General features: G+C 32.9%; 1 protein-coding gene across 1 annotated transcript in view; it reads left to right on the forward strand.

Annotated features, from left to right (window-relative positions):
* nAChRalpha4 (nicotinic acetylcholine receptor alpha4) overlaps positions 1 to 5,620 on the forward strand; it is a 116,001-nt gene extending 110,381 nt beyond the window's left edge. The window contains exons 10-11 of the mRNA XM_072542480.1: positions 4,747 to 4,966; positions 5,129 to 5,620. Of these exons, the coding sequence (XP_072398581.1) occupies positions 4,747 to 4,966; positions 5,129 to 5,323 (415 nt within the window). The 3' untranslated portion in view covers positions 5,324 to 5,620. The remainder of the gene's footprint in view (positions 1 to 4,746; positions 4,967 to 5,128) is intronic.
* The last annotated feature ends 17,316 nt before the right edge of the window (positions 5,621 to 22,936 follow it).

A 22,936-nucleotide genomic window follows, 5' to 3' on the forward strand; every position in this document is an offset into this window, starting at 1 on the left:
CAAAAATTGGAGAGAAGGCAGTAAAAAATATTTATTTATTATCGATATCAATTTATTCGTTTCTAAAATGTTAATGTTAAAAACTAATACGCTTTTGCGTACATCTCAACCTATTTTTTTATATGTTTTCTACTGTATATATTTTAATAGAAATTGTCGCTAATTTGAATGGTTCGGGAAAACCTGTTATTCAATATTAAATTCTGTTTCTATAAAATCTCATTTCTACTCTTCTTCTTCCTCTTTATAAGCAATTCTGCTTGTTCATTGGCAGATTAATACCTCCCTGGAAGATTGTCACTCCACCTTTTGCGCGGTTCGTCCGATACTTCTTTTGCCGATTAGTGACTTATCTCTTGCTATTTTGACAACACGGGTCTCTTTCATTCTGCTTATGTTATTATTCTATTCTTTTTTTCTATTGTGTGTCCATTCATTTATACACTGTATTTTACATTTCCTTCTAATGTCTTCACTTCTCTTTCGATCTCTCAGCTTATTTCCTGTAATTCTTCTCAGTACTCTCATCTCTGCCGTTTCCAGTAGCCTTTACGTTGTGGCTGTGTCGGATCTTGTTTCTGAGGCGTATATCATTATTGGTCTTACACTGGTTTTATAAATTCTTGACTTCATCTCAGTGTTAATGTGTCTGTTTCGCCATATGGTGTTATTAAGGTATCCTGCCAGTCTATTTGCTTTTTGTACTTGATCTTTCACTTCTTTGTCCAGGTCTCATCTGGTTGGTTCTTTGCTGAATAATATTGTTTATATTTTTTCTTTTCCCTTCTTCTTTTATTTTCTTTTCTTTAGATAAAGTCGCTTTCAATATATAATATTAATGAAGGAAAATCATTATTTGATAGCAGGTGTAAGTTCTTTTCAATGTTAAGTAGTTAAGGGAGAATGAAACGACACATCCTTATTTGACGAAGAATATTTTGATTTTCCAATAAAATTTAACAGTTTATTCTTGTAATCACATAAATAGGTTACATAGTAGATCGTTCCTTAAAAATTCATGAAACTTTTAATTTCAAGTAACAAAACAATTTTCTCTAACACAATGCACTATATTGCTCAGAAGAGGATATCCAATTCTCTTAACTTGCTATATTCTAGCGGATTGTTTCTACAGATGTCGAAGTACTCATCAGAAAGTTTGTTGCCTACTAAGTTAAGAAGATAAGCTAACAGGAATGGAGCTTTGTGGGGAAATATTCTGGTGAGTACTAGCCCTCAACGAGAAGAATCTTTTTTGCTCTGTAAACATGGTCAGGGTAAGGACATGGGGGTAGAAAATTGGGGACAGAAACTATGGGGGCAAAGATAGGGCAAGCAAAACAAATCGATACGTATGCGAACGGCATTCAGGGGGTTGTTGGAGAGCTGGGGTCGCGGATAAGTCAATGACAAGGGGGTCAGATTGGGGTAACTACCAAAATATGAAACAAAGGGTTTATTTACGTAAATCTTCTGGACAACTGAACAATTAAGACAACAAGAAAGGGCTTCTAGCTATTTTAAGGAAAGGACGCCGCTTCGAAGAATCCTAAACTTGCTGGATTTAGGAAAAATATCCTAAAATAAAAAAAACATATAAAGGGTTAGGAGATTTTCTAAATAAATATAAAATTGATCAGAGAAATAAATCAAAACGTTTATTTTTTTCTCATACAGACAGTTATCAAACATATAAATGGCACAAAAAATGTACTATATAAATAGTTGCAAAATACAGAATAAAAAAACTTACATGTGCCCGTTTACAAACTCCAGGGGTTGGAGATACTACAAAAACTTACAAATGTTACCGCACAGAGATTAACCTTTTTTTAAAACAAGCAAAACAAATAAATATCGAAAAAAATAAAGCTAGCTGTCATATGTTAACATTAAATTAAAAAAAAAACAATTAAAATGACAGAGCTAAGTTAAACCATAAAATTTACAATTTATTAATTATTACAAATCCTTTTAAATTTTAATGAAAGCAATTATTACTTTTAGCAAAAAAATGTCTGTCTCTACTTTAAAATTAATATGTTAAATGTTACCTTGATTTCACTGTTTCGCACTGAAAAAACTTGTTAAACATCTATGGGACATCTATCTGGACCTATTCTCCAACAGGGACAAAGCAACAATTTCCATACTCAGGGATGAACAATCAAGAGATGTAGAATTAGGTTCGGTGGAGGAAGCAAGCTGACGACGAGGACATCCTATATAACAATTTTCAAAAGTTTCTTCAGTTCCGGTGTACCGCACAAATCTTATGGTGATTACTCTGTTCTAAACGGCCATTATACAAAGAGTATTATCACCTTAACCGGTCTTAAGACATTACACAAAGAAATTGAATCGACTCGCGATTGAAAATCGCCCAAACATTTCTTCTGTCTGAAATTTTTTGCTTGACCCCTCTCGTTAGATTTTACAAATTCAACCAAAATAAATTCCCCTCTTGACCTAAATGTAATACTGGTGTGGGCGACCCTTCTTACGTCCATAACATAAATTTCTTGTTTTTAAAACAGGCCTCAACTATAATACAAAGCGATCCTCAAACAAACTACTTCGAAATATGAAGAAATAACAGGTTTAATATTGATTTTTCTACCTCACAATGTATTCAGAGACTTGGGGGATTTGAATGAAAATAAAGACAAAAAAAACTTGAAAACTGGATACAAAACTTGTTATATTATCGATCGTTTTTACATTCCCTTTTAAAAGACAAACGCAGATTTCCTGGTAATTTTTAATGCGTACTAACGAGATAAACAAAATAGGGACGGGCTACAAAACTGTATACAGAATTTATATTATTATATAGATATTAAATATTATATATAGACACAACTTTAAAAACGCTACAAACATTACTACTGATAGAACAAAAATTCTTGAGGTTGTCGAATCCTTTTATCGCGAAATGTATGAGAGCACCGACGAAAGGCAAGATCAGCTCCTGCCCAAAATCACAAACCAGGGATCATAATTAATTAAAATAAATAAATTAATTAAATTAAAAGCTAAGCTTTTCACCGAATGTCATTATTTTATTACACAAGCAAGGAGACATAACAGATTTAAAAAACTACCGTCCTATCAGTTTGCTTTCACATATATAACTTTTACATAAAAATTATCAAAAAAAGACTGGGCGCTAAATTAGACTTCTATCAGCCTAGAGAACAAGCTGGATTTAGATCGGGATACAGCAATAACGAGCACTTACTAGTGATAAAGAACCTGATAGAAAAGTCTGCAGAATATAATAAACCATTGGCACTGATATTTGTCGACTACGAGAAAGTATTCGATACCATAAGACATCAGAAAATGTTAAACACATTGACAGAATGCCAAATAGATCATCGCTACACTAACATAATCAAATATATCTACCAAAACGCTACGCACATCTAGCATAAGACTATCTGAAAAAGTAACAAATAAATACTGTATACAGCGAGTAGTACGGCAAGGAGACACCGTCTCTCCAAATCTATTAACGACGCTTGCAAGAAGGCACATATGAACGAGCATGGTATTCAATTAACATAAACGGAGAGAACTAAGTCATTTGAGATTTGAAGATGACATCGTCCTTTTAGCCGATCGTGTGGATAATGCAATAATAATGTTTGAAACATTATATCACGCTTGTTTGGAGGTCGGACTAAAGATTAATATGAACAAGACGCAAATAATGACTAGTCTGGTGATAAATCGAAATATTGCTGTTGGTGGAAGGGATATTGTGCAGACTACATCGTATATGTACTTAGAACATTAAATTCGGTTGGGCAGAGTTAAACAGACATGTGAGCTCCCACGTCGCATAGGATTAGCCTGGACAACGTTTGGTAAATTATACTAGATCTACCTATATGCCTCAAAAGGAAAATCTTTAACTAATGTGTTTCACCTGTACTCACTTATGGAGAGGAAACATTGCAAAAAAGGTAGTTAATAAGATTCGCGTGACTCAGAGGGCTATGAAGCGCGAGATGTTGGATGTCTCTCTGAAAGACCGAATCCCAAACGAAGAAATACGTCGTAGAATAAAAACAACAGAAGCCATCGAAAAATTGCGTCGTTAAAATTAAATTGGGCAGGACACGTCGCTAGATTATCAAACAATCGATAGACAAAACGTATTTTAGAATGAAGACCGAGGCAAGAAGCAAGACGGGGCAGATGACTCCCACCAACTAGATGGACTGACAACATGAAGCGTATAATATCTGGATGCAAGCCGTACAAGATAGATACAGATAGAAAGAGCTGAGGGAGACCTATGTCCAGAAGTAGACGCATACAGGTTGATGATGATGATGATCTTTTTTTGAGGGTTTGGATTGTTGGTATGTTTGCTGGTTAGTGGAATTGTGCTCCTTAAAATTTGCCGTTTCCTTACCATTAGTTTGTTCACTTGGTGTTTGTTTACTTTGAGATAGATTCCCGCTCTATACTCGACAATAGGCCTGATGAAGGTTTTTGTATGTACGGAGAAGAGTAAGATAATTGACATTTTAAAATTTCCCGATAATGCTTTCAAGAAGTAGTTTCCTTTTTTATCCTAGCTTAAAGTTTTTTTTTGTGATCAGTGTTCCAACTAAGTATCTTCGTTAATTTGACCACCATATAGGAACCTGATGGTTTTAGAAAAATTATAAGATACCTACTATTTGTATGACGGATATATTGAATTGAATTTGCTTATGTTATAACTTACAGATTGACCGATGGAGGTCCATTCGGAGGCAGCTGCCAAATACATGGTCCTCTCACTGGTGCGCTGCCATTGACGGACGCAGAAGACGAAAGTGGCCTTAAGAGTCCCGTTCTTCACAATCCTGCTTATTCCCATAGTAGGTGTCCTCCAGAAATTCACAAATCTTGTTTCTGTGTGCGATTCATAGCAGAACATACAAAAATGTTGGAGGATTCGACAAAGGTGAAACAATTTGTTAAATATTGCGTTTTCTTATTTCGACATTAAAACTATTGTTTAGGGATACAATAACACTTTATTTTAGTCTACAGTAGATAAAAGATCATGAAATTGTTTGTTATTTATGTAAAAGAATAAAATCTCAATAAACGTTTTATGCCGTAGGTAAAAGAAGATTGGAAATATGTAGCGATGGTCCTGGACCGTCTTTTTCTCTGGATATTTACCCTGGCTGTACTTGTAGGTACAGCTGGTATCATACTGCAAGCTCCAACCCTTTATGACGATAGACAGCCCATTGATAAAAAGTTTTCTGAATTTGCTACAACAACAGTAGTTCGTTGTCCCCCTCCGATATGAACGGGTGGCTCACCGGTCCAGTTCATTGCAAAAATCTAATAGAATTGTAATATGACGAATTGTTTCGAATGTGAAACCATCTTCAAAAACTAAAAAAAAAAAGAAAAAAGACGGTTTCGTGCTTTACAAATTTAGCTTAGCATTAGATCCACGACAAAAAGGTTTACTTAACGACTAAAAAAGAGAGAAAGAAGGCTACAGTTTTTACAGTATAAATTATACCAATACTTAGCCTATAATCAACCAAATTTAATACTTGTATAATTAAAGCATGTACATAATCCGCAACTATTAAAATAATTTATAGGTGTGGTGCAAAATAATTAGTACAGGTAATTAAATGTTATAAAGACAATAGCTAAATCATGTTTTTAAAAAAGCTTACCCATATTACTGTTATGTGCACACGCGCTGGTTTCTCGTATGAGTTTTAATCTGTCTTCCGAGGATTGGCGGTACTATTCACTTGTTTACACTGTTGCTGCTTATTTTGAGCACTCGTTGAGTAGGAGAGTATATAAAAACGTCTGTCTTTTACAAGAACCAAATTAGGAGAGGTCGTAAAAAGCATGTTTTGTACGAGAACCAATAGTTAAGAGAGGCAAACAAACACGTATATTCGCTACGGGAACCAAAACCAGAGAGAGATTTTTCTTTTGCATTGTGCAAGAATGTTTATATTTCTCGCTGGTGGAGGTAAAAATAAGTAGGAGAAATTATTTGTCAGAATTGGCTTAGGAAATGATTTGAAACTCGGGGGGTAATTGTAAGAATTGCTACAGTAAAAAATATAGTATTTTCATAGTATCAATCCTGTTCCGAGTCTGTACATTGTTTTTTTGAGCAATATTTATTTTTACCATTGGTAGGTTCCTAACCTTGCCAATTACTCTCCACACTTTATTCGGGCTTGGGACCGGCTATGGTAACCGCAGAGCTACACCCCACAACTACTCCAGGCAGTTACACCCCAGTGTTATCCCCAGGCAAAGGGAACACTGGCAGAGATTCTGGAAGCACGACTTCTACGATCCCTATTTGCTAAAGGTGACGATAATTATCCACCAACACCAGAGGTGACGACAAACGAAAAAATAAATATTTAGCAGGAAGAGGTAAAGAAAGCATTAAGATAATTAAAAAACATAAAATCACCAGGAGAGAGAATATATAATAGCGAACCAACACCTAAAGTACGAAGGACCAGATCTGACCAAACAACTACTAAAACTAATCCAAAAAATAATTTGATAACAACAAGAATGACTAACACTAGTAGAAGAACAACAAGGTTTTAGGTCGGGAAGATCATGCACCGACGCTAATGAGACAAGTAATGAAATCATTAGAATACAATAAACCGGCATATCTATGTTTCGTGGACCTTAAGAAGGCATTTGACCGGGTCAAATTAAAGGACGTCTATTGTATTGGATTCATCTATTGTACCCCAGAGAGATACCTCTAGGAATAATTAAAACGATCGAAAATATCTACCAAAAAAAACACAATAAAATTAAAAGTAGAAGAAGAACTAACCGACCCTATTGAAGCTGGTAATGGGATAAGTCAGCGAGATTCCCTGAGTCCTCTATTGTTCAACTTTATAGTGGATGAAATAATAAACAAAATACGTGGTTATAACAGCAAACACGGCAAGAGACGGTTCCCCAGTAGCAAGACCACGAAAACGATGGAACCAAAACTTACTGGAGACACATTGAAAATTAGACAAAATCAGGTCTACATAAAGAGAAGAAAAAAAATAGTACTGTTTTTTGCATGTGAAAAATTAAGCAACACTTACATTAAATTTGGTTAATTATAAGCTTAATATTAGCATAATTTTAACTATAATAACTGTAGTATTCTTTCTCTCTTTAGTGCTTTAGTAATGGTGTATCTGGTGATGAGCTAAAATGTAGAGCTGGAAAACGGTCCTCTAGATTACAGCTAAATCTATATCTCCGTAAGTCTCTTTTTTTATTTATTAAACACTACTGAACGTAAACAAGTGTGCTAATACAAAAAAATAATACCATGTTATAGTAATGTCCATCCACTACGTTTTTTGTCAAATATTATTTTTCGATCAAAATATCGGTGATTTTCAAGGTGACCCGGATTTTATGATCGCGAGTGTATTTTAAACACTACTGAACGTAAACAAGTGTGCTAATACAAAAAAATAATACCATGTTATAGTAATGTCCATCCACTACGTTTTTTGTCAAATATTATTTTTCGATCAAAATAAATTAGTTAAACTTACAAACGATCATTTTTTTAGTTAAAACGTGTAAGTTAAAACAAACACACAAGAAACCATTTGGAATTGGTTTTGGTTGTTTTGTTCTGTAAAATGTGCATTTTCTTTTCAGCCATAAAATTCTTTTAGTTCTGGAATGAAAACATTTTACATTCCTAACGAAACATTCATTTGTTACACATTTTTCGGAGATTTCTTTTTAATAATTATAAATATACCGTTTAGAAAAATATTTTCTAAAAATTTATTTATTTATTTTCGACATTTTTTAATTAATTTTTAAAAAAAGACGTAACATGATCTGATGAAGAACTTCTAGAAATGCTTTTAAGCACAAATTTGATCAGTTAGTTCATTAGAGGACGTTTAGATATTTGAAAGAAATTTTTTAATGAATATCTCAAATTCACATTTTTTATTCTTATATTTTTAATATGATATTTATGTAACAATTCATTGATATATCTAACTGTAACTAAGCAAGAAAAAGTTAAACTATTGAACAGAACATTTATCTTAACGGCATATTAGACCAGAGAAGTGAGAATTTATTAAGACAGTTGCTGTAACTATTATCAAATAATTGTTTTATGTTCTATGTGTTCTATATGTTCAGGTTCCAAATTTTCATTGCGAGCGACGTTAATTTTAGCCCTTTATAGTTCTTACAGCCCTGAAGTCACCCTTTATCTTTATACAGTAATATTATCCTCCCTTCATGCATTGGACATCCTTTCTTACCCATAATCACCCGAATAAACTAACTTAACGAAAAATGCCAATTTAATTTTATCACAAATTAATTTTGTTATGGCAATATTACAATGTAATAATAAAAAATAATATTTACCTCATAGTTTTTTGCCTATAAACGCCTTGAATCAGCTTTAAACTTGGAACAACACATATGGCACACTGTTGCCAAACGTTTGTAACTAAAATCGGTTCAAACTGGACATTATTGGCAAGTTTAAATGAGATGCTTTCTTTTGCCCCGTGCGTGTTTTTACCCCCAGCCCCAACTACCCCAATTTTGTTATTCTACATAGAACCCAAAACAATAATTGTTAGATTGTAGTAGCTTCAGTGACTGTCAAAACACTGTAGTTTTGCTCATTTTCCTAGAATATAATTATTTAAAATTAAAATTTTTGAGAAGCAATTTGGGTAGCAAATTTAAAAGAGAAATATCATGAATCGATTCTATTAGATTGCAACAATGAAACGGAGGACTGTTTGTATGTGTATGTGTAGAGGAAAGGTATGGCCTTAGACATAGTCTATTAGCCACAGGATACATTTTTATTCAAGGACTGTTTGTAAATAGAACCGTTTATAGATCGTCTAAACGAATTTAGCCTTTTGAGAACTATTTTATAAAATGAAACCATGAAATTCTCTGTTTCAATAAATAGGAGCAAATATTTTGAAACATATAAAGATAAAACTGCGAAAGAACTTGTTGGAACCTACAGTGTTCAATGTTATTAAGAGGTGATTAGATAGAAAGTTATATATTGTGAGTCTTTGGCGATATCGCGTTTTGGGTACAATTCTTCTTCCTGTGGAATGTTTTATTTTATCGCTATAGTACTTTACCGCTTAAAAAAGTTTTAAATTTTAGTTCCACACATTTACAATACACTTACTCGTTCCCTCTTAAATCAGTCAGTCTGTAAAAACATTCTCAATTTCACGTTAATATCTTACAGATTTTTGAAGGTTCTAAAAAGTATATGAGGAACATCTGATGACAAATCCTTCAAAACATATTACTGATTTTGCTTTGTTTTTTATAACAATATTTTAAAGTGAAAAAAGTATTTTTTGCCTATAAAATGTTTCTTATACATTAAAAAAAAAATGGTTTTTCCATTCCATTTCCATTCCCTCCTATCGTTTATCGTTTTTTTCGTCGTCTTCTTCAATGGTTCTTACTGGATAGCTCCGTGAAGCTTGAGTAGCTGTTTCGTGTTTCAGGGCAAGCGCTTTATATAGAACTTTCTCTATTGCTAGTCAAACATTTCTATAATTCATTTTCTTTTAACCCATTTTCAAAGATATCTACAGCAATTCACTTGCTCGTTGAATTCTCTTCTTAGTTGTACGCTGTAGACTTGTTGTAGATGGGCATGTACGTAACGTTTGTTTCGTCGAATGAACAAGGTTCGGTAACATGTTTTTTGGACCCTCAAAATCGATCTTAGGATATTTGCAGCATCCCCTCATAAAGCAGCAGTCAAGGAAACAGCCTTTTCCGGTTCGGTCCATTGATTAGCTGTTGCAAGAGCTTCATATTTTTCAAGGTATATGATCCAAGAAGACTTTCCATCAAATGGTGGCAATTTAAATCTTATGTGATGTATCGTTTCGTTTCTCGCTGATTCTTTTTTCAGTACAGGATCTAAAACTACTACATTAACTGGTGGGAGCACTTTCATATTGGTTATAATGCTCTCTAACTGTTTGAGCTTCTCTTCTACCGAATACTTCTTATCGAATGTTCTAGAAACTTCTTCAAATTTCTCATTATGCTGTTTACATACTACTTTAATTATTTGAGAAATCTCGTCGCATCTTCTAAAATCATTTTTCAATTTCTCGTCATTTTTTCTAGCTGCTTCTTTAGTAATTTGAGAAGTTTAACCGAGTCTTTTATCATTTTTTCTAGAAATTTCTTCATTCATACGAGAAACATATATTACATTTTATTATGCACAAAACAAAGTTATTAAAATGTACAAATTGCTGCAAAAATAGAGGTTTTTGCTATTATCTCAGTCAATTGTTTATGTGTTTTAATTTAGAAACTCGTAAATTAAAGAACCTTTTAAGATCTACAACTTTTATTTGAATTATTTTTCTCTAAAATGTTCAAGAATGTTTCCTAGGCAAAAAATGACTGTTTCACTTCTTATGATTATTAAAAAAAAAAACAAAGCAGAATCAGTGATGTTTCGTTATCATGTAAATTGTTATTAACAGTTCCAGAATGTATTATTTACTGCAATCTTCAAACTCTTTACGCGCGTAAAACAACGATTTTGAAATGTGCCTAAGACTAGCAATAATTGGTGTCGCCATTGTAAGTAGATACCTGGTAGAAAATTTATTTTGTTTAATTTTTATATATTTAACTATAATATAAAATTTTAAAACAAGACTATAAAATTGGCCTGTAAATGTTAAGGCAACCAGAATGACGATGTAAATTTGGATTGGTATTTTCTTTCTGACTTTTAAATACCTTTAAAGAAGGATTTTCGGACAAATATCTGAGTCAATTATGTTCTCAAAATATTTTTTAATCTGCATAACGAGAATATAAATTAAAAGTGAAACTGGAACAAACCATGAAGTGGAAATATCCAGGAGTGGCTAGTATACCTGTTGAATACAAAGCACGTGGTGTTCGTGTGTATTAAGGTATAAAAAAATGCTTATTACAAGCTTAAGTTTTTATTTTAAGAAGATCTTTTCGGAATTAAATCATTCCATCATCAGTTAACTAAAAGAGAGAGTAAAAATACCAATATTAAAAAACACAAGTTAAAATTTAAATATATAGAAATAACACGTTGGTTTTTTACTACTTACATAAAAAGTTGTTAAAAAACATTGTATGGCCACTTAAAAAAAAAAAAAACTTTCGAAGGACATCCGTATTAAAATATAATCCTCATGGTTTTATCAAGGTAAATGCAATAGACTTAACTTATTGATTATTAAAACTGAAGATGGGGGCATCTTACATGACCCCCTGTAGCTGGTGAAGTTTTTTCGACTTACATTACCTCTGATCTGTTCTGGAGTCTTGGGCTAACTGATATAAAGATGGTATGAAAAATCAGTTAGTACCCATCAATGTCAAGTGGAATGATGTAGTAGGAGCAAAAGTCATTGTGCTTAAGTTTGTGAATAGGCAGTTTTTAGTGAAGTATTGTGTTTTGTGTGTAGTAAAATCAATAGCAATTTTTGGTATTTTAAAAAGGTGGTAGAATGTAAAACAATGAGTGACTGTGATGTAAAATAAATTTGGTATACCAGGGTAAGGCAAAATTTAAGTTAGGTAGTTGAAATTAATAAATCATTTGGAAGCGGTAAAGAGAATGTTATTACCTAATTGTTTCCTTGTATGAAGTAGATATAAATAAAAGTTAGTTTGAAATTTGTGGAAGATGAATCGAGGAAAAGAAATAAAAGAAAGAGAAAGAAAATGAAGTAGGAGATGAATGTAAAGATGTAAGCTGGGGATACTGAAACTGATTGTGATAAGAGATTGATAGATGTGGTGTGAGTATTTGTAAGAAAATCTGTGTGATTAGTCAGATGGTAGTTATTGGAGAGGATGGGAAATGGGATATTGGAAAAGTGATGTTAGTGTATTAATGGTGACAAGAATAGAGTTAAGTATGGCGGATTAAATAAGGTGATATTAAGATATGGGAAATTAGAAAGAAATGTAGAAGTAAGTAAAACTGGATGTGTAGTTAACGGAAAGAAAGTTAGATCAGGAAAATAATTGTCGATGAAGTGGAACAAAGTCTCTGTTGATGCTGGTGTGACGATTAACACAATTGGGACTGTTTTTCTTTTCCTTGACTATTTCCAAATCCTCAAAAAGGTCAAGTTTGAGATAATCTCTACCTGGGATGTTATGAAGAAGAGAAATATCATCTGGTACCTTGATTGTGTGATTGTGATATTTGAGATGATGGGAGAAAGAAGAAGTGTTATCTAACTTAGAATGTTCAATGGCCCTGGTTACTAGAGATCTACAAGTTCTACCAATATAAGTGGCATCACAGTCAGAACATTGAAGTTTATAAACCCCACTGCGTTTGCTGAAGTCAATAGAGTCCTTACTATTGCATAATGATCTACTCAATTTATTGTTAACTTTAAAGGAAATCTTAATATTTTCAACAGAATTCAGGATAGTGTTTTTGATTGATTCGGAAAGTGTTGGACAGTGAAATGGTAATGAGAAGTAAGATGGGGAATCTGAAGTAATGTTATGGTAAGCTGATTGTTGAAGCAATTTACGTTTCTTTTTATAAATGAGTTTATGGATGATATCTGGGTTGTAGCCATTATTGAAAGCAATCTGTTTGATTATGTTTAGTTCTTGGATGTAGTTAGTGTTGGATAATGGAATGGTTTCTAAACGATGAATGAAGCTGTTGAATGCAGATAATTTGTGTGAAATGGGATGGTTAGAATTGAAATGTATGACATGATCTGTTTGTGTGGGTTTTCTGTAGATGCTATAATCAAAGACATTATTAATTCTATTGATGGAAAGGTCTAAGAAATTGATGGAGAAGTTAGATTCTAATTCCATAGTGAATTTGATATTGGGGTGAATATTATTGATAGTGTTTAATAAGGAAAAAGCTGTATTTGAGTTACCTCTAATGAAAACTAAGCAATCATCAACGTAACGGAACCAGTGTAGAATTGTATTGTTATTCATGATTTGAGTGGATTCTAGATGATTCATGAAGAGGTCAGCTAAAAAGGGGGAAAGACAACTTCCCATGGCCAAGCCATCAGGTTGTTTATAAAAAATATTATTGAAAGAAAAATAATCTTGTGATAAACAAAAGGAAAGTATTTCTATTATTGGTGTGATGACTGAGGGATTAGTTGATTTAGATGTGAGAAGGTCCTGGACTAACTGACTATTCAGTTAGTCCAGGACCTTCTCACATCTAAATCAACTAATCCCTCAGTCATCACACCAATAATAGAAATACTTTCCTTTTGTTTATCACAAGATTATTTTTCTTTCAATAATATTTTTTATAAACAACCTGATGGCTTGGCCATGGGAAGTTGTCTTTCCCCCTTTTTAGCTGACCTCTTCATGAATCATCTAGAATCCACTCAAATCATGAATAACAATACAATTCTACACTGGTTCCGTTACGTTGATGATTGCTTAGTTTTCATTAGAGGTAACTCAAATACAGCTTTTTCCTTATTAAACACTATCAATAATATTCACCCCAATATCAAATTCACTATGGAATTAGAATCTAACTTCTCCATCAATTTCTTAGACCTTTCCATCAATAGAATTAATAATGTCTTTGATTATAGCATCTACAGAAAACCCACACAAACAGATCATGTCATACATTTCAATTCTAACCATCCCATTTCACACAAATTATCTGCATTCAACAGCTTCATTCATCGTTTAGAAACCATTCCATTATCCAACACTAACTACATCCAAGAACTAAACATAATCAAACAGATTGCTTTCAATAATGGCTACAACCCAGATATCATCCATAAACTCATTTATAAAAAGAAACGTAAATTGCTTCAACAATCAGCTTACCATAACATTACTTCAGATTCCCCATCTTACTTCTCATTACCATTTCACTGTCCAACACTTTCCGAATCAATCAAAAACACTATCCTGAATTCTGTTGAAAATATTAAGATTTCCTTTAAAGTTAACAATAAATTGAGTAGATCATTATGCAATAGTAAGGACTCTATTGACTTCAGCAAACGCAGTGGGGTTTATAAACTTCAATGTTCTGACTGTGATGCCACTTATATTGGTAGAACTTGTAGATCTCTAGTAACCAGGGCCATTGAACATTCTAAGTTAGATAACACTTCTTCTTTCTCCCATCATCTCAAATATCACAATCACACAATCAAGGTACCAGATGATATTTCTCTTCTTCATAACATCCCAGGTAGAGATTATCTCAAACTTGACCTTTTTGAGGATTTGGAAATAGTCAAGGAAAAGAAAAACAGTCCCAATTGTGTTAATCGTCACACCAGCATCAACAGAGACTTTGTTCCACTTCATCGACAATTATTTTCCTGATCTAACTTTCTTTCCGTTAACTACACATCCAGTTTTACTTACTTCTACATTTCTTTCTAATTTCCCATATCTTAATATCACCTTATTTAATCCGCCATACTTAACTCTATTCTTGTCACCATTAATACACTAACATCACTTTTCCAATATCCCATTTCCCATCCTCTCCAATAACTACCATCTGACTAATCACACAGATTTTCTTACAAATACTCACACCACATCTATCAATCTCTTATCACAATCAGTTTCAGTATCCCCAGCTTACATCTTTACATTCATCTTCCACAAATTTCAAACTAACTTTTATTTATATCTACTTCATACAAGGAAACAATGAGGTAATAACATTCTCTTTACCGCTTCCAAATGATTTATTAATTTCAACTACCTAACTTAAATTTTGCCTTACCCTGGTATACCAAATTTATTTTACATCACAGTCACTCATTGTTTTACATTCTACCACCTTTTTAAAATACCAAAAATTGCTATTGATTTTACTACACACAAAACACAATACTTCACTAAAAACTGCCTATTCACAAACTTAAGCACAATGACTTTTGCTCCTACTACATCATTCCACTTGACATTGATGGGTACTAACTGATTTTTCATACCATCTTTATATCAGTTAGCCCAAGACTCCAGAACAGATCAGAGGTAATGTAAGTCGAAAAAACTTCACCAGCTACAGGGGGTCATGTAAGATGCCCCCATCTTCAGTTTTAATAATCAATAAGTTAAGTCTATTGCATTTACCTTGATAAAACCATGAGGATTATATTTTAATACGGATGTCCTTCGAAAGTTTTTTTAAGTGGCCATACAATGTTTTTTAACAACTTTTTATGTAAGTAGTAAAAAACCAACGTGTTATTTCTATATATTTAAATTTTAACTTGTGTTTTTTAATATTGGTATTTTTACTCTCTCTTTTAGTTAACTGATGATGGAATGATTTAATTCCGAAAAGATCTTCTTAAAATAAAAACTTAAGCTTGTAATAAGCATTTTTTTATACCTTAATACACACGAACACCACGTGCTTTGGAGAATATAAATATTTGGATATAGTTTGTACAAAAAACAACAGCGTCACCTTCAACAACTTTCTTATTACAATATAATAAAGATACAATATAATAAAGAAAATATCATGTCAAAGATAAGATCCTTTTTATATCTTCATTAAACATAAATCTAGCTAGAATATACATGTTGAAAAATTTGTGTACTTAACTAAACAAATTTTATATATGTTAAATTTTTTAAGGCAGACTATTTTTGAATCTTTTTTCTATACAAGGTAGTAATGTTTCAATTTATATAAAATTAAAGGGTGTTAGCAGTCAATCAAGTATGAATTACCAACTGACTTTTGTAGTTTAAAGTACATTTTGATGCAATATATGAGGCACATAGAATAGAAATGGTGTTTTTTTTTAATTCGCGCAATTCACATGAAAGTTATCAATCTACCTAGATCTATCAGTATAAAGCTAGTTTAACTCCTTGTTTCAGTCTTCGGCCATTAGATAGCGCCATCTTACTCTTATTCTGATTTTCATTCAATATAGTTCACAGTAAAAATTGTATAATCACGCATTCAAAATAATACTGGAACATCTGAGTAGTCAGCAAAGAATTAACCAGATGTAAAATAGAAATTGATGGCATCAGTATTAAAAAAGTAACGGAAATAAAATACCTGGGAATTGCACTATCTAGCTATGGAGATCTGGACAAATAAGTAAGAGATCAGTACAAAAAGGAAATAAACTGGTAGGGTGCCTTAATAACACATTAATATTGAGATGAAGTCAAGAATTTATGAAGACAATATAAGATCAACATTGACTAATGCCTCAGAAATAAGACCCGACAAAGCAAGAGCTACTGGAAACGGCAGAGATGATAGTACTGAAAAGAATTACGTGAAATACGCTGAGATCGAAAGAGAAGTGAAGACATTAGAAGAAAATGTAATGTACAGGGTATAAAAATGAACATAAAATAGAAAAAAGAATGGAATAACTAAATAAGTAGAATGGAGAAGACCCATGTCATCAAATTAGCAAGAGATAAGTCATCAATTGGCAGAAGAAGTATCGGACTACCTCGCAGAAGATGGAGTGACAACCTTCCATAGAGATATTTATCGGCCAATGAACAAGCAGCATTGCTTATAAAGAGGAAGAAGAATTGTTTTAATTTGTGAGGGAAATATTTCAACAAGAAAATTGGACTTCCTAAATCTTCGGTTTTTCCCCAACGTGACCAGAGGTAAAACCGGAAGTGAATTCTTCTTGTAACTTTGCGTCGATTAATAAACGATTTCACTAAGCTTTGCCAAATTTCGGTCATAACTTTTTAGCCGGAAGTGATATAAAAATCGGAAATATATATTTGTTCTGGTCTTGATAGAGCGCGTCGAATGATATATCGGTTGTACTATTTTGGCAAACTTTAAAACAGTACTTCCGGTTACAAATCTACAACCATAAGTCCGAGGTCAAATTTCTCACCAGTAATACCACCTGTGGATTATAAGCTCTCATTCGACACTTCATTTGGCATTCTATATGTTCTAATTACGAAGCAGTTTCACAGTTTACACGGCAGCATGACTTGAGAACTTAAGAAGTAAAGGTGGCCTTGCTAATAGTACAGAGAAATAAGATACCTGAGTACCCAAAATATGAGATACGGATTTGCCACAGTCCCGAGATTAATCTTATTTCCACCGTAAAAAAGTCAGTCAGACTTAAGAAGCGGAAATGTTTGGATTCAGCTCTACAAAGATGATTTTGTCAAAAAATCAGTAATTACTTTCCTAAAATGACCAAAAGATGACAATTTTTCGAGACAATTATTATGCAGCTGAATTTTTTAACACGTACGGTACCCCCTTAACGACGCTAATTCTATGAGAAATTTAGTACCAAAATGTGAAATTATTATTTTGAGACCAAAAAGAAAAGAATTTACATCGAAATATTTTAAAGTATTTCATAAACAAATTAATTCGTATTTTGTTAACACCTTTATTCAATGAGCAGTTGAACATATAAAATAGTTTGCTTTAAACTAAATAATCGTTCCTTTTATTACTAAAAATGTAATTAAATGGATAAACATAAATTAAATTAACCATCGTATTGGTGTACCGCACTTTTAATACATGTCATTGTTGAAAATTGGGTCAATCGATATAGAAATGTGTATTTTGCTAAGTCCTTATGCGTTTGAAATAGTTTAATACTAGTTAATTCCAAATTAAACAGAATTCTGAATAGGAATGAAATTTAGTTGAAATAATTTCAGAACTGATTAACATTGTTGGTGTGGAAAATGTACCATTACTACAAGGATATTCAACACAAAACTGCTCTTAATGACAGCATGAAAAAAAAACGAATAAAACAATATTATATTTTTTTTCAGAAACGAACAAACACTAAGAAAAATAAACTAGTTACTTACATTGCACATACTTAATCGATTAACCCATTTTTTTTTCTAAAAACAATGCTAAAAAATTCGGTTGAATGGGCTACTTAAATTTACTTGCTTATAATTAATTAGACGAGTATAAATTGTAATGTCTTGTGAACTAGAACTTTGTTGTTTAGAATTGACAATAAATATTGAAACAAAACGAAAAACGCACCTGTGCGTTTGAAATATTTTCTTTGTGGTTTATATTTTAAAAACGATGTAGTTGTAAGACACCGAATAACTTTTGAAAAACAACATTGTTTTAAGAAACAACTTTTTGTATGTGATTTGTCAAAAATGTTTATATCAACAATAAGTATTCCTGAGCATTTCTGTTAAAAAGTTAATGTAATAGAATCGTTAAAAATTATTATCCATAAGGATCTTAACCTATCATAAGATTTATTGGACTGACTGGTGCGATAAACACAAAATAAATTGTAAAGTAATTCGTTCCAGAACGAATCCGTGAAAAAATTGAAGTTTTGGTATGAAAATGTGAATTTATGTCAAAAGTTTCTCTCTCTCCAATGGCGCTACAGCCCAAATCGGGCCTTGGCCTCCTTCAAACTATGCCTCCAACCTTGTCGGTCCCGCGCCGATCTTCTCCAGGTTCTCACGTCTAGCAAATTTTGCGCGTCCGCTGCCACTTCATCCTCCCATCTTTTCCTTGGCCTTCCTTTTGGTCTTGCGCCCTGCATTTTACTATCTAGGGCTCTTTTCGGCAATCTTTCTGTCTCCATTCTTACTACATGACCAGCCCAGCGAAGTTTCTGAAGTTTAACGAATTCTGAGATCGGTGTCTCTTTGAACAAAATGTCAAAATGTCAAAATATATCAGTTTAAAATAACGGTGTCATTGTTGAAACATTGATTTTATAGCGACAATCGCCGAAAGTTACTATTTTTAATTTTTTTCAATATGTCTTTCCTAATTAGAACTCTTAATTTTCGTTTTTAAGGTTATGAAAAAACCATTCATTTGAAACCTTAATGAAATGTGGTTAATAATTTATGTATTTAAACAATTGCGAAAAACTGCAAAACTTGTAGGAACAAGAAACACAAAAAATAGGTGTAAATAATAACAAAAGTTACATAAAAATATGTCCTTTAACACTCTTAAGGTACGCATAAATTTTTGGTAAAAAATATTTATTTATCTAAAAGGTATTCCATTTGGTTATTAGAAAGTTGTTTATTTGTTAATGAAAAACGCATTTATTTCAGTCACCTTAAAATACCATATAAAATCTAATTTTGTTTACCTGTATTTATCTGTATTTTCAGGATATGTAAGTTGAAAGACCACTTTCAAAATTACAACCCCCTAAAGTTAAGTTTAAACAATGGCTTAATTTGTTTATAAAGTTTTTCGTTCATAGTTTTACTAGAAATGAATATGAAAGAAGGTCATTTCGATATTCGTTTAGCTGGCAATTTTTTTCAAATTTAAAAAAGAAAGTTTTTTTAAAATATCTCGTACGGTTCTTATATTTTCATTCGATAAATAACGGCTTTTTAATCCGTTGTAATCCTCAAGACTGCGCCACGTAATAATGTTTAATACCGATTGTTGTTTTACTTTATTGATTGTTTTTTAATAATGATCTATTCTAATTACCTAACCTTTATGTGTCACCTGAGACCTCGCGTCGCCCCTTGTTTCATCGTGTTGCCAACCAACATTACATAAAGTGATAGAAGTGACCTATGATCACAGGACTTTACTTTCACGAGTTATTCAGTCTCATGGCACTAGTCAGGGATTCTTTAAGTGTCATCTTTTCGTTGAATCTTCAAATATTTCAAAGTTATTTTATATAAGAATAATTATAAATGAATACATAAAATATTAATTTTTTAACGGAATGCTCGGTATAAAAAACTTGAAATAACTGAAACTTTTGTTATTAATATAAAAAATCGATATAAAAATTTAGAAAAATAATATTGTCAAACATATTAACGGACGATGTAAAGCTCACGTAGAGAGAATGGGTAGGAAGCAGTTGTCAAAAACAATGTTAATATATACAACAAAAACGTAGTGGCAACCAGAACAAAATGGACAGACCGACGTTCTTCTAAAAATATCCCCCAGGAGGATCAAAAATGATACCGCACAAATTTTTTAAACTTAAACATTTTCCCTACACTCTGTCCATTTTATTTCTGTTTAAAGATTATATTTAACTAGAATGATTAGAAGAGTTAATACAGATGAATATTTAAAAATGACTTTAGTAGTCATATATTTTATCTTTTTATACCAGTTTTATATAAGTAAAATAATGGTATCTTCGAGATTATGTGATTGGGTCGTCAGCAACTAATTTTGCAAACCAACAACTAAATGTCAAAAACGATATTTCTTATTCGATCAGTTCTTTTTAAGTATGGCAATTCGGGAAATTACATCGGTAACTCCTGTTCTTCGCCTTAAGTCTGTATTTTTAACTCGGTCACGAAGCGATATACTCAGCATTGACCTTTCCATTTTCCTATGAGCTATTTGCAGCGTTTTAGAAGTTGTAGCTGTCAATGTCAAAGTTTCGGCACCATAGGTCATCACAGGCAACACACATTGGTCAAATGTTTTACGTTTTAAAGAAATTGGTATATCGCTTTTAAGCGTCTTTGAGTTTTAAATATGTTGCCCATGCTAGGTTTATTCTTCTTCGTAGTTCGCATGTTTGGTTGCCTCTTGTGATCTTTATTTCGTGTCCAAGGTATATTTATTTTTCCACCAGCTCCAATATTGATATTTTCGCTAGGTACTAGGTTTGTCATGAATTTTGTTTTGGAGATGTTTTACATATCTCCTTGAGGTTGACCGAGAACAAAACTATATTGTCTGCGAATTACAAATCTGTTCATCTTCTACCGTCAATGTTCAGGCCTTTCTCTTCCCAGTTAAGTTTTTACAAACATATTCTAGTACTGCTATCAAGTGTCTGCTAGTGGCATAGTTTTTAGAAGATCTATCTTAAATAATAGTGTGTTCTTCATTAATTATAAGATTATTTTCTACATTAGTTACAATACTTGTATTGGGCTCACGTTAAGGCATGTAATGTGGTATTTACGAACTGGGCAGCTCGTTGTTTTTTCTAGACACCAGTTGTACCAAGAGTTTTTCTTTCGACATAATATTCTACAACATCTGTAACATATTTTGTGGTAATTACTACTACTACTATCGGTTTACAGCGTTCTCCGACGCCTTCCGACTCCTAACCGCCATTCTTCTCTATTCAGCCATAGGCCTGGAGGGATTTCTCTTTCCTCTAGTTCTTTTTCAATTCCCTCCCTCCAGCTTTTTCTCGGCCTTCCTCTTTTCCTTCTCCCTTGTGGTGTCCACGTCAAAATCTGTTTTGGAATCCTGTCATCTGGCATTCTCTGTACATGGCCGTACCATATTAACTGTTTTGTTTTTATGTCATCAACTATTGTATGCTTGACTCCCATCATTTCACGTATTCTCTCATTTGGTATCCGATCTCTTCTTGATTTTCCTGCTGCTCTTCTCCAGAAGTCCATTTCTGTTGCTAGTAACAGTTTCTCTGTTCTTTGTTTCATTTGCCAAACTTCGCTGCCATATGTGATTACACTTTTAAGTATGGTGTTGTATATGAGTTGTTTGTTCGCTTTAGATATTGTTTGGTCCCACAGAATTCCGTTCATCATGGATATGGCTTTTCTACCCTGTATGTTTCTGTCTTTTATAGCAGCATCGAGTGTTCCATCTTGAGTTATCTTCATACCCAGGTACTTGTATTCATCACAGTTTCTAATTTCTACCCCATCGTCTAATATAATGGACTGTTTTGTCCCTCCAATACACATGGCTTCAGTTTTCTTAATGTTGACTTCGAGACCCCATTTGTTATATTCTTCTATAAGCTTCCGAGTCATGTAACTCAAGTCGTCATGATCCTGAGCAATCAGTATTTGGTCATCAGCGAAACATAAGGTGTACAGTGTAGTCTCGTCATTGAGAGGAATTCCCATGCCATTACATTTTCTTTTCCACAGCTTGAGTGCTTGTTCCAGATAAATTTTGAAAAGGGTAGGCGAAATACAGCAACCCTGCTTTAGTCCTTTCGTGACCTTAAATCCTTCAGATATCCTTGATCCAGTTTTAATTTTTGCAGTCGTTCCATTATACAGACTTTGGACTGCTTTGATAAGACCATGCTTAATGTTGGTTTGCTGTAGGGTTGACCATAGTTTACTTAAGGGTACACTGTCATATGCTTTTTGTAAGTCTACGTACATCAGGTGAACTTCTTTATTGACGGCTGTTTTTTTTTTCAATAACTTGCGTAATAGAGTACAGGTGGTCTACTGTGGATCGCCCAGCTCTAAAACCAGCTTGTTCCTCTGCTTCGTAATCTCTATAGTCATTTTCTATTTTGTTCTTAATAAGTTTCCCATACATCCTACTTATTGTGCTGTTTACCGCAATTCCTCTGTAATTTTCACACTGATCCTTACTGCCCTTTTTGTGGATAGTTGACATGATAGATAATTTCCACTCTTTTGGTAATTCGGCTCCATTCAAGCAGTCTTGAAAGAGTTTTCTTAACTGTTCCTGGAGTTTGTCTGTACCGGCTTTCACTAATTCTGTAGGGATGTCACCAGGACCAGGGGATTTTCCATTTTTCAGGGATTTGGTTATTTCTTCCATCTCTGATTTACTTATTTGTAATGGTGATGAATTTATACGTATACCTATCGTGTTGTCTTCCATGTTAGCAAATTCTTTGCTAACATGGAATGGTCTTTGTTCTGTTAGTAATTTTTTGAAATATTCTTCCCATTTTTCTGTTATAACGTCTTTTTTCTTATTATTTCTCATACTTTTAATTAATCTCCAACTCTCTGTGCTTCCTCTACCTCCTATGTAGGTGTTGATCTTTTGGCAGTTCTGTTCCCATCATTCGTTCTTTTTTTGAGTGATCTTTTTTTCTTT

This window comes from Diabrotica undecimpunctata, chromosome 9 (genome assembly GCF_040954645.1).
Source record: "Diabrotica undecimpunctata isolate CICGRU chromosome 9, icDiaUnde3, whole genome shotgun sequence".
In the NCBI taxonomy this organism is placed as follows: Eukaryota; Metazoa; Arthropoda; class Insecta; order Coleoptera; family Chrysomelidae; genus Diabrotica; species Diabrotica undecimpunctata.